Here is a 13131-nt window from a genome sequence, read left to right on the forward strand (position 1 = left end):
TGGAGGCGGCGGGGACTCCGCGGGGCCTCCCCGGCCTCCCGGTTCTTGCGGCCTGAGGTGGAAGCGGTGGCGTGAAGGCGCTGTGCGCTTGGGGCGGCGGCAGCGAGAGGCAGCCAGCCCAGAGACACCCGCTCTGGGGGTGCCGGCTGCCCGGCAAACGCAGGGAGTGGAATAAAAGGGAATTCGGCCAAAAAGCAGCAGGGGAAGTGGTGCTGCCCATCGGACTAGGCCTATGGCTGCGGCGAATCGGTGTAAACCTTCAGCAACCCATTTTATTAGGCCCTGTGCTATTATTCTAATACACTGTAGTTTTTGCAAGTGGTTCCTTAAAACGCCTCTGTCAGTATTTTCTGTTCTACCAGCGGGCATCCAGTAACAATGCTACTTGTCCTTTCCTTTAAATGTTTTGAGATCTATGGTTGAAATCATCTACTTGCTACAAATGTCAACAGAATTCTTATTCTGGAAGAGGCAATGCCCGAGTTTTATTTCTTCGCTGTGTGGGTTTATCTAAATACTATTATGTGAATAAGAGTATCCCACTTCCCACATCAAAAGCATTGCCACAAAGTGGGGCTGCTTCTCAGTTAATATAAAAAGCGGATGGATAATGCTGTAATAATTTACATTGTGTATTATGATATTCCTGTTACGCAAAATGTTGATCTGTATATTATTTTTCCTATTAGTTCTGCTGCCTGCAGAGTCAGTTTAGTGCTGCCCACGGTCTGTCTAGTGGATCAGAGTAGCTCTAAATACCTCTGACATAAGTTCAAAAAAAGCAATGCTTTTTTTTTTTTCCCCTGCAAGGCTGTGTTTTAGCAGCTCTGAACAAACACCTACCCTAGCTCCTCCTCTCCACTGACTTTTGTTTGTTTTAAGGTGTTTCCAAAACCACCTACGTGTAACAGGGAGTTTTAATTCTGAAATCCGGCTCTAACATCCTAGTTGAGTATGCAACAACTGCAGTCACTGCTAGAAATAAAAGCTGCTTTTAGCTAAAACTACAGTGGTTTCTCTGGAAAGGCTGACCAACAGTCAAGACAAAAGCTTTGGTGAGTCCAGCTGTAAAAAGTTCTCTTCTAATAGTTTGGTTATATTCAAAACTTATTTTTTCTGTTTGTTGTGAAGTCGAGAACTATGAACAAAAAGAGAATGCACAGATATAAATATACTGGAAGTATACTTCCTGTTTTTAGATTACTTTTTCTGGAACTTTCCATTGATCCTTTTTAAATGAAGTAACGTATTTTTAATTATTACAGGTAGTCTTCCACAGATAATAAAATTGTTTCTAACAAGTTTTACCAAGAATGTTAGTGCAGTGGCTACCAAAGATGACTCAGTGGAGGAAGAGGAAAAAGAAACTGGAAATGAATATTCTTTCTCCTCAACTGCCTAGCCATTACGGAAAAGTACTTTTCCAGAGAAAGGGTGAGTTGCCATCCGTGGATACGCGCTGCTGATTAAAAAAAAGGAATCTAACACATAAACTAGAAATTCTACGTTAAGAAAATGAAATGCTTTCGCTGTACATTCTAATAGCGGGAGATAATGAAGTATTTTCTTGTGCATATACACCATGTTAGGATCCTATTTTCTGTTCTATTTTTTTCCTTGTCTTTACTTTTCACTGTGGTTTGCACCATCATAACAGCTGCAAGACATTTCTTGAAGTTCAGAGCATTGCATTGAGCCATTATATAACAAAATTTAATTGTGCTAATGACTGATTAAAAATACTGTATACCTTTTATTTGTAGTGAACTTTCAGAGTAGTATACTTTCCTATTCTTCCCTCTTAAGTGTCTTTAAGTGTCGTTTGCCTGTTTTTCTCTTGTTGTCTAGAGAGTTCATCCCGCCATTTTGGCTTTGAGACCTGCCTCTTTTCAGTGTAACTTTCCAAAAATGTTTCACAGAGCATTTGAGCCCTTTTGAAATTGTGACGCTGAATTGCTTGCTGTGCATCTGTTTGAAGTTTGCCCTGTTGTAGTTATTTTTTTTTTCTTCCGAACTGAGGTTACGTGTCCTTGGCAAGCTCCTGCTTAATACTCCCACAACTGGCAGAGAGATTTGTGGAGATTTAAAATCCCTCCCCTTTAAATTCTGCTGTTGTTTACCTGCTTAGGTTTTTAGGCTGAAGAGGACTGGCAAACAATAATGGAGATAGTTATGGCATAGAAATTCTATTGTAATTACATATATAAGAAAAGAGGATAAGGATGTTTTAGTCATTTATATTTGGTTGGTGGTCATAGCACGTTTTCAGAGCTATGGAGAAGGAGGAGGTGGTGGTCAGCAGACTGTTTTCCAGTCCTCCTCCGTGTTTGGATCGGTTGCACTGAGATATCTCGGCACAGACAGAAGTTACTGCTCTAGCCTTTTGTGGCAGCCTTGTGTGGAAGGGTTCTGAAGTGCCCTGAAACCTAAGCCTCACTACAACTTTGGTTTGGGGGGGAAAAAAAAAGAGATATCCACACTAACAACAACAAAAAAAAACCCCAAAAAACAAACAAATCAAAATTGTAGTTATGGCTACGTGAAAGTTATTGTGCAGATAATAAATAAACGTGTTATATTTCTAAGTATGTATAAATGTGACATAAAATCTCAGGCTAAAACCCACCAGGAATATCATTTCAATATATTTTTTTTTTTTTTTCCCCCCAGGCAGCCCAAAGAAACACGTAAACCATCTTCCAGCTTAAACAGCTGCCGTAAATTGCGACGGTGGGAGAGGGGCAACAAGCAGGCGGAATTGCGGGACTCCCCGGAGCCCGGCTGAGCTTGCTCCCGAGGATCCATTCCCGCGGCGGGCAGCGAACCGAGCCGCAGCTGAGCCCTGCCTCCAGCACCGGGGGTGAGTGAGGGCGGCTCCGGTCACCGGGGGAGCTCCGCCCGCCCCGTCCCGTCCCCTCCCGCCGCTCTCTGCCCCTTGACGTGGCGCGGACTCTCCCATCAGCCATGTTGGCTGCGTCGGCAGCGCCCGGGCGGCTGCGTGCGGGCGGGGGAGCGCCAGAGCGGCGGCGGCGGCGGCCGGGACGCGGGGTGAGCGGGAGGCGGAGGGCGAGGGGGGAGCCAGGGACAGCTGGGGGGGGTGACACGGTGAGGAGAGGCCGTGGGTATGGGGGGGTACCACGGCCGCGGGGCTCCCGCCCGGCTGCCGCGGGGGCGCTCCCCGCCTCGCCTCACGCCGCCCTCTGTGGCGGTGGGGGGACCCCCGGGCGGCCTGAAGCTGCTCTCGGTGTCCCCGGGCGGCCCTGAGGGGCCCGGGGCTCCGCAGGCGGCTGGTCAGCGCTGCCTGCGGCCTCCCGGGCCCCGGAGAGCAGCCGCCGGGAGCCCCGTCCTCAGCTGGGGCTGCCGGTGCCCGGGTAGGGCCGGCGGGGCACGGCCTTGGCGCGGCCGCCGCTGCGCAGGGCGTAAAGTGCGGCCGGAGCTCCGCTGTCCCGCGGCTCTGCCGGGTCCCCACCGTGTGCCGCTGCCAGGGCTGCCCTGCGACAGAGGTAAAGATGCACAGAAATTGTGCTTAAGCAGGCCCTGCTGCCTTTGAATACCTGTGGTTTTTTTCTTTTTAATTTTTTATTTAGGAGGGTTATTACCTACACTGGTTGCTTAAAAAGAAAAAGCCCTTAGTTAACAAAAATCTGGGAGAGCAGGGTTGGAGGATGGCTGTGTTTGAGTAGTGAAAATGAGATTCGTATGTTGTCAGTTTGACAGCTTGGTCTGGATAAGTACTAAGTCATTCTCCCCGTACACTTGAGTTCCTCCTTGGAACTGGACTAGATTTGTGTCTGAAATGCTGATTTTGGCATAAACGCAGAATTAAAGGCTTATTGATCTCTTTTATTTTACCAAATTAGTGCATAATAAACTGAAAACGTTTGTTGTAAGAAAAATGCACAGTGGACTGTACTGATTTAGTGGTATTTAAATTCATAAGTCACATGAAGGACTCTGATCTCTGTATGCTGGAACTCTTAAAATGCTGTAGAGAGAAATGTTTTGATTTTGTTTGTATGTGCTTCCAAGGATCAGTGGATATTAGTTTGGTGATCTTCTGGATTGGGACACATTTATGTGTGGTGTGTAAATGTTTAAAGGTGCTGAGATGAAGGAGGAGCTTTTAGAATAATCTGTTTTGAAGAAACTAACGTTATTGTTTGCAGTTGCTTCTAGAAGCATTTAAAAATAGTGTCCTTCCAAAGTGATGTGTTTCAAAACTGTTTATTCAGTTATAGGATAGCTTTCCAAATGGTATATCAAACATGTTTGACAATGTGTAATGGTTAGAAAGTCCTAACTGTACTCTTGCATCTAGTCAGAGTAATACACAAATACTATTATTTACCTGAGAATCAAGCCCTTGTAGCCAGGTGTAGTCAGCCTGTGACTCTTTGTGCAATTCAGTTGTGGCTTTGTGTGACACCGAGCGAGATTGCCATGGTGCAGGGACGCGAGGTACGTTCAGCCTCTGCAGTGGGAGGGAGGAGGCGAGGCAGGAAGGGCTGGTGGTCTCCTCTGGGTGTCCTGTCCTGCGGCGACACCCCAACATGGGAGCTGGTGCTCCTCAGCTGTTCTGAAAATCACTTCTCTGTGGTTTTCTGAGGTGGGCAATAGGTATTTTGTGGCATTCAGGTGTATGAAGTTTGGTATGTAGTCTGTAGGTCAGCAGGGTTTGCTGTTCCGGTCTAATGTAATACATCTCCACACCTATCCCAGAAAATGTGCCTGGATAGCTATAACAATGCTATTGAAACTGAATGTAACTTGTCAGACTGAGAGTTTCACCTTTGATGTATAATGAAATATGTAAGCAATGCTGGCTCTTGGAAACGAAGAAAAGGGCGTAAGAAATGATGGAGGAAAATTTTATTATTATCAGGTTCTGCCTTCTGAATAGGAAATACATACCTTACTAGAAACGAGCAGTATTTAACTCAATAATTCCAACAAATCTTTTATGTATATAGATACACTTTGTTAGTCACTGCACACTGGTGTTTGTACATTGGCCTCTCTGGAGCGGTAACTGAGTGGCAAAAATAAGATCCACGTGGAACCATTTCAATTGTAGCTAGAGTAAAATGTGGAGAAAAGACTTTGAAGTCCAGTACTGAAAGTGCGAGTTCATGTTGCGGTGTGTGGAGATAGCGTTGGTGGACTTTGTAGCAGATGCCTATGGAATGGCTGAAATGGCCTTTGAGTTGCGATTTTCTCTGTCTTCTCAGGAGATAATTTTAAAAGGAGAGATTATTCCGTTTGTGGTTAAAACTGAGATTGTTGCCTCATGCAGGTTGTTATATCTATGCCCCATTTTTCTAGGATAATGTTCCTTCATCTTTTGCACAAAACACTGATGGATTTTGATGTGTTAGGAGAAAAATGTCTTAAATTCTAGATCCTTTTTGGATACCAGGCTGTTCTTTCCTCTCAGCTGAATTATCGTCTGTCTCTGATCCCTCTGTACTAATTAAGATTTCCAGATATTCTCTCCTCTTGCATTTGCTCATTTTTGTTCCCTGTCCAATGACCTTGTTCAGCCTGATGGCCTTGCAACAACTTGAGTAAAAGTGGTGGTGGAAGTGCTCTTTTGCACAAAGTCCCATATAGCTCCCTGTGTTGCAATTGCTGTGACAAGTAGATAACAATGTTGGCAGACTAATTATCATAGTATTTCTATTACAAGGTGGAGATCCGTGATAGTGATTGCACCTGTGGAAACTTTAAGAGAAGGGTACTCTATAGAGTTAAGTACACCTGTCAGTCTGTGTTTTAGAGGAACAGTTTTTAGACTGCTTTTTGTAGCTTTCATCACATGCTGACAGTTGATTATTTCCTAATGATATTAACTGTGAAATGTGGGGCTTCTCTTGTTTTATGGGTGTTGTTAATCTGTTTTGTTAAAAGTCAGCATTAGAATCAAACTAGTAAGTTAAACTGTAATTTAAAAAACTTGAAAAGTTTTTAACTATCATATAAACTAAAGATGCAATGTCATGATAATTTTAGTAAAGAGAGCTAGGTCTTTACAAGTGGAGAGTTTTCCATGAATCTTTGGTAGCATATGTAATTGCTGGGATAAGAGGGTCATCAGTGTGTTTGTGCGAATTGCTGGTTTAAATCTCAATTCAGGGGGATTTCTGCATGTCTAAAGCTGTTCTTTAATTTAGTACACTCTAAAATGAGACCTAGGAGTATTTTCCCAGGCTGTCCCTTAGGTGGTTCAACTAGACTTTTACAGTAAATTCTTAATTATTAGGCAGTGGGAATTTAGATATCCTAGTTGGTGCAAAAACCTGTATAACTTATGTATTATAAAATGTACTGGGAAGCAAACAGCAGGTATTCAGGCACAGTGTAGATATAGCTGAGTGTTGGGGTTTTTTTGGGAGGGATGTGAGGTCACTTCTTGCTGGCTTTGCCAGATGCTCACAGGCTGCCGTTGAGCTTTTCAGGTGTGTCTGTGATCCCCTGTGCTTCAGCTTGTGAGTAACTGAAAATTTGGAAAGCCTTAGGTCGGTGCCCAAATTTGAGTTCAAACAATTGTTGAAAGGTTCATCTTGATACATAATGTAGTGGAGTATGACGTGTACTTCTTAAGAAGTTATTTTCTAGCATTGCTGTAGGAATGTGGTCTTGTGGAATATAGTGTTGTTATTCCTTTATATTTGAATATAGATCACATGATTTACTGAAAATGGTTAATTGTGATTACAAACTTCTTAGAAAATTTGACACAGCAGAAACGATAAAACAGTTACACTTAGAGGTACTTTTTGCTGTTTGATTCTTAAAGAAATCCGAGGATTAAACAATTTGCAAGAATTCTCGAATAGTGAGCAGAATGAATAATTAAATGCATTATGATAGGCCTTAATCCAGGATGTAATTTTTTTTGGGTAAGCAAGTCTTTTTTTTGTAGTGTGTTGGTGTGCGGCATGTCTACTCTGACCTACCCTAGAATTGTTGCTTTAATTATAGCATTTCTTGCCCAGTTTGTTGCCTGAGTCAACAATGGATCAGAAGTTGGACTATTTTAACACTACATATTTAACTTGTACCATGTCAAATATTTGTTATTTTGGAGAGCTTACTGCATCCTAGGAGTCTCAAATTTCTTTCTGTTTCACCTTGAAATTCAGTGCAATGCATTTAGGATTTTGGAAGCACTACTCAGTGGTTACTGATTGTAACTCAGTTACAGTATTTGAATGTGTGACCATCATTAAGTACGTTTAATATTTTGTGCTTAAAAAATGTTAGCACTTCAACATTCTGCTAATGGTTCTCTCTTTATTTTAGTGATAAACAGAGAAGTTGACCATGACAACCTTCCTGGAATTTATCCAGCAGAATGAGGACAGAGATGGAGTTAGATTCAGCTGGAACGTTTGGCCTTCAAGTCGTCTTGAAGCCACAAGAATGGTAGTCCCGGTGGCTGCTCTCTTCACGCCACTGAAAGAACGGCCAGACTTGCCTCCTATTCAGTATGAGCCAGTTTTGTGCAGCAGGACCACGTGTCGAGCGGTTCTGAATCCTTTATGGTAAACCTAATACATATGCCAATATTTTTCCTTACAAACAATCTTTAGAATAGTGCCAGTTAAACTATGCAAACAATCTGGTGTGTGGAAGTTCAAGTACTCCTCATGTGAGTACACAGCTCGCACTTCTAGATCTTAGAAGTTTCTGCACACAGATTTGCATATGTAACACATGTAAGATATACTTAAAACATAGCTTTCATTTATCTAGTCTTTTCAACGTACTTAATTAATAATTACATATGTTATTTTTCTGGAATTACACATCTTGTGAGTTGGTACACTCCTGCATTTTGTTTCTAGAAAATAACTAGGTTAAGTTGTTATATCTTTTTAAATACTGGTCCCTGATGTAGTTTAATTTCCAAGTAAAAGAAACTGTATTTATTACTGACCTTAGTTCATTTGTAGACCAAAGCAGGTTAGCTGGTTTAGTTTACCAAAACAGAAACTGAAAGATGTGGTTGATAGATAGGTAGTTGGATAGATAGATGCATCAAGAAGTAGACATGAGAGAAGGTGAAAGCTGTTTAAGCTAAAGGATGATATTGGCCCAAGCACAAATGATTGTGAATTAGTCATGGATAAGTTTAGGTTGGAAGCAGAGGAGGAAGTGTTTCATACGTCATTCCAATCACAGAAGTATGGAAAAGAAATCGAACAATTTCTAAGGTGGCATTTGATAGGCATAGGAAAGATACTGAGTGGTAGTGAGAGATTAAACATTATGTAAAAGATCCCCTAGAACTCACTCAGTTTTATGAATGACTTGTCCCTGCTTGGGAGAGAAGTTGATTTCAAAGCAGATGTAGAATTGTGTTTCAGTATTAAGCAGACACAGTAGCTAATTATACTGGCAGTCAGAGTTAGTGGAAGCTAACTTTTTCAGAAGCATTATCGTCTTTTGAGGGCTGGAAGGAAAATAACGGAAAGACAAAGCTGTAAAGGGTCAGTCAGATCCCTGACATTACAGTGAACTGTGTATGTTTTTCCTGTCTCATGTATGCAAATCATGACTGTATTTTTATTTTTTATTTTTCCAAGGTGTGATTAGAGACTCAATTTGGGGGCACCTTCTGAAGCCTGTGTGGCATAGGGTATCTGGCTAGATAATCTGCAGCCCCTGAAATTGGTAAAGATCATTTAATCTCAGTAAAGCTGTGCTGTGTTTGCAGCATACTGGGATTTATCCAAAGATTTAACGATATTTTGAAAAGACCTTGTAGTCAGGAGAAGATGTGGTAGCAAGAAATCTACAGTGAAAACATGTAAAGTTTACTTTCCCTTAAGATGTGAGTAGGACTTTGTAAGACATTTGTATGGCATAAAGGTACAAGTTGCTTTTTTTATTTTACCTATCTGAATACTAATAAAAATATAGATAAAAGGAGGTAAGCTCATCAATTGGAAAAAATGTTATTTTCATTAGAGAGAGCAAGCTGTTGAGTTGGAACCTGGTTTTGGGGGCATAATGTACATTGAGGATAGTACTAGACTCTGACAGCTAATAGGTATAGCCTGAGAAAGGAGACCAAGTCATATGAGGAGAGGCTGAGGGAGCTGGGCATGTTTAGCTTGGAGAAGAGGAGGCTGAGGGGAGACCTCATTGCCCTCTACAACTACCTGAAAGGAGGTTGGAGAGAGGTGGGTGTTGGCCTCTTCTCCCAGGTAAATAATGACAGGACCAGAGGAAATGGTCTGAAGTTGCGGCAGGGGAGGTTTAGGTTAGACATTAGGAGGAATTACTTTACTGAAAGAGTGCTCAGGCACTGGAACAGCCTGCCCAGGGAGGCGGTTGAGTCACCATCCCTAGAGGTGTTTAAGAAACCTCTAGATGTGGCACTTCAGGGCATGCTCTAGTGGCAGAGATTGTAAGTTGTTTGGTTGGACTCGATGATCTCAAAGGTCCTTTCCAACCATGAAGATTCTATGATTCTATGAAAAACGCAAAGGTAGGGAGAGTTAAAATGATTTGCCTCAAACCATGCAGAAAGTCTCTAATAAAGGTGCTGAGCCCGTATTCTTAAATTTCTTATTTGCTTCTTTTCCTTGAAGACCATTCTTCCTCTCTAAATATGATAATATGTCTGATGTGTCTGTGTAAGACTATGCTTATTTGGAATTTGTAATATGGGTATTTAGGAGACAGTGTATTAGGAGGAAGCTTTTTCAAAGTCAATGTGTTTTTGAAAAATTAAAAGAAATTTATTCTAAGGTCAGTGGAGGAAAAAGAATTGTTCATGCTATATAAACTTTTCTTACTTTATTTTTATAGCCAAGTGGATTATCGAGCAAAACTCTGGGCTTGCAACTTTTGTTATCAGAGAAATCAGGTAAGAAAATGAAACATTCAGGATGCAGAAAATCTTTTTTATAAGGTAAAAGCGAAAATCCTCATTTTTAAAGTTGTGGTTGTGAACTGAAATAGACAGCAAGAGCATGAGTGTGCAGCTGTATCTTCAGAGATTGCATTGATTTTTTTTTTTCATGACAGCAATAGTGAACATCTGTTACAGAGGAAAGTAGTCTGTACATATGGCTTGTTTTTGTAGAAGTTGTAATCTTTTATTTATACTCAATTTCTGTGTTTTTGTTTGCAGTTTCCTCCTACCTATGCTGGCATATCTGAAATGAACCAGCCAGCTGAACTTTTACCTCAGTTCTCCAGCATTGAATATGTAGTGCAGGTAAAATCATTAAATAAAATCTTTAACATCTATAACCTTGTAATATACAATAAGAATTAATTTAAATTTAATTTCTTCACTGCATTTTAATGATTATGAGTCTATACGTGCTTGTTAGTAGATTGAACATACAGGTCATCAATTGGAAATGGAAAACATAACTTTTTATAAGAACACAAGGGTGGCAATAAGACTGGCTTAAAAAGAAAAAAAGAAAAAAGAGAGGTCTCTTCTGCAGGCAGTGTTTTTCTTAGGTCTGTTGCTTTACCAGGAGTTTAATTTGTCTTTGTGCGAGGGGTCTGCTTACTTCTGTTGCTTGCTAAAACGATTTCAGTTCAAATGTGGCTGACTGTTGATTCATCACTCATAATCATTTGAATTTAAGTTTGTAATTGAACGACTATGAGTTAGTTTTAGGGCTAGCTGGTTTAGAAAAAACAGATAATACATATTCAATTCATGTGTTTGAATTTTAATATTCATCCTTTTAGGATAGAAGTTACTTGAATAGAAATAAAAAATGGACCTACAACCCAAAATTACAAACATTTGTAATTGCCAATTTGTAATCTTTAAATTCCATTTTTGAGGATTAAAATTCGTAATACTTCAGTGAGGCATTTAGATTATGGAAAGAAGAACGAAGACTAAACAGAATCTACATTTTTGACAACTCTTGCAATGCAAAGTAAAGGGGATTTTTGCTCACAGTACAGCAAAATTAGTTCAGAAAGGGTAAAAAGAACTGATGATCTCTAGAATAAAATTATGAGGAGAAAGGCTACAGAATGTTATCAAGTTGGAATACTTAATAATTTTGAATAGCTTTATGACTACTATGTTCTCTTTGAGCAATAAAAGCTCATTATATATTAAAAGATGTATATAATGGATGCATGCTTCAAAACTATCGTGACATCCTGAAAGGATTTTTTTTTTCTTCTGTAGTAAGCATTTCATTTTTATGCAGATTTTATAATTGTAGGGGTTTCATTCCCCTTTAGCCCTAGATACTGTTTACTACTTGAGAAGGAGGTAAGTTAGATGGAACGTTGACATTATTGGTATGATTAAAATTAAAACTTCTACAAGATGTACTTTATTTGTCACTTTTGGTCCTGTAAATATTGCAAGATTTGTTTTTCATGTGGTTACATTTGTGTTTCTTAAAGCGTGGTCCTCAGATGCCTTTGATATTTCTTTATGTTGTGGACACATGCATGGAAGATGAAGACTTGCAAGCTCTGAAGGAATCCATGCAAATGTCGCTTAGTCTCCTGCCACCAACTGCGTTAGTAGGTCTCATTACCTTTGGCCGAATGGTGCAAGTTCATGAGCTTGGCTGTGAAGGAATTTCCAAAAGTTATGTCTTCAGGGGAACAAAGGATCTGTCTGCAAAACAGCTGCAGGTAATGCACAAAAGCAAACAAAAAGAAAACATCAAGGTGGTGATGAAGAAATTAAAATAGTCTGTAAACAAATTTTGTAATAAAATCTTCTGTATTTGACTACAGGAAATGCTAGGGCTTACAAAAGCAGCTGTTTCACAAGTCGGTCGGGGTCCTCAAGTGCAGCAGCCACCACCTTCTAACAGGTAATGTGCTTAAAACATCTAAAAAACATACCTTAACTACACTGATTTACTGGAAAACCTAATGTTTTATTACAATGAAAGCAATCAACTGACAGTGGAGCCTTTTGATCAGGCACAAATTTACTAGGAGATTAATGGTTATAGCCTGTCCCTTTCCTATGGTTTGTACGGGGAAGAAAATAATGGGTGATAGTAAAATGATCTGGATGATGCTTTGGATATGTTCTGAGAGAACATTATATAGGCATATTACAGATAGGTAAATAATGATGCTTCTGTTGGGTCGGTACGCTGGAAAGTGTTAATAGCTGCTTTAGTGCCCCTTTCTTATGAGGATATCCAGTTTTGCCTTCCCTTTTTCTCCCTCTTCCACTCCTCTCCCCTCCCCTTCCCACTTGGAAATTGTGGGTTGGTGTTTGATTTTCCTGTGTCCTACTATGATGTAGAAGAAATTGATGAAATGATAGAAAAGAGAGACAGTTTTGCAGTCTCTGCCTTCCATAACTAGCTGCATTTGTAGACAGCCTGTAGCAGAGAGCATGATAAATTCTTTATATGTTAACGTTTCTTCTGATCTTTGATTTTCACAGAAGTAATGAAACTTGAGTTCCTTTTAGAAATTCAGAGGTCATCATCTGCTGTGTTCTTTTGATTAGATAGGGTTCTTTCTGGATAGTGGTGATATCGCAAAGTTAGCAAGTTTTTATTTGACAAGAACTTTGATGAACTTCTTAAGCACACTTTTTAAGTGTGCTGTATATGTAGTAATACCAAACTCTGTGATCTTGGTGAGGCAAAGATACTGCTCTGAATTCCGTCTAGAATCTAGGATTAGAAACTGCTAAGATATGTCTAATATATTGCTTATGAGCAACTGATAAAATTTTTGTTTAACAATTTGAATCTAAACTAATTCCAGGTATTTGTTTACAGATTTTTGCAACCAGTGCAGAAAATTGATATGAATCTTACTGATCTTTTGGGTGAACTGCAACGGGATCCTTGGCCCGTTCCACAAGGAAAACGGCCCTTACGTTCTTCTGGAGTAGCTCTTTCTATAGCTGTAGGGCTCCTTGAGGTAATAACTTTAACTACAGTTGTGCTAATGTGTAAATAGATTATTTTGTTGCAGAAAAGCTGCCACAATCAATATGTAAAGACGTTAGTAATTGATGCATATTAGATTTCTGTGATGGTTCTGGTGGATATCATATTCTTCCTTACATACATAAAGTAATTGTAGGTGTTTAAACATTTTAATGAGGCAAAATTTGCATCAACAGTGGATATAAGTTTTTGGAGGGAA

The 13131-nt window shown here is 40.2% G+C and overlaps 1 protein-coding gene across 2 annotated transcripts in view; it reads left to right on the forward strand.

Annotated features, from left to right (window-relative positions):
* The first annotated feature begins 5 nt into the window (after positions 1 to 5).
* SEC23A (SEC23 homolog A, COPII coat complex component) overlaps positions 6 to 13131 on the forward strand; it is a 33168-nt gene continuing 20042 nt past the window's right edge. Inside the window, exons 1-9 of one of the 2 annotated variants that reach the window (XM_063332836.1) lie at positions 6 to 1055; positions 1266 to 1434; positions 2671 to 2860; positions 7303 to 7544; positions 9820 to 9877; positions 10145 to 10231; positions 11404 to 11640; positions 11746 to 11825; positions 12759 to 12903. In XM_063332836.1, coding sequence (XP_063188906.1) covers positions 7324 to 7544; positions 9820 to 9877; positions 10145 to 10231; positions 11404 to 11640; positions 11746 to 11825; positions 12759 to 12903 — 828 coding nt within the window. In that variant the 5' untranslated portion in view covers positions 6 to 1055; positions 1266 to 1434; positions 2671 to 2860; positions 7303 to 7323. Of the gene's footprint in view, positions 1056 to 1265; positions 1435 to 2670; positions 2861 to 2943; positions 3049 to 7302; positions 7545 to 9819; positions 9878 to 10144; positions 10232 to 11403; positions 11641 to 11745; positions 11826 to 12758; positions 12904 to 13131 lie in introns of those variants that run through there. The other variant, XM_063332837.1, reaches the window with a different exon arrangement.

The sequence above is a fragment of the Chroicocephalus ridibundus genome, chromosome 4 (genome assembly GCF_963924245.1).
Source record: "Chroicocephalus ridibundus chromosome 4, bChrRid1.1, whole genome shotgun sequence".
NCBI classification, from domain to species: domain Eukaryota; kingdom Metazoa; phylum Chordata; class Aves; order Charadriiformes; family Laridae; genus Chroicocephalus; species Chroicocephalus ridibundus.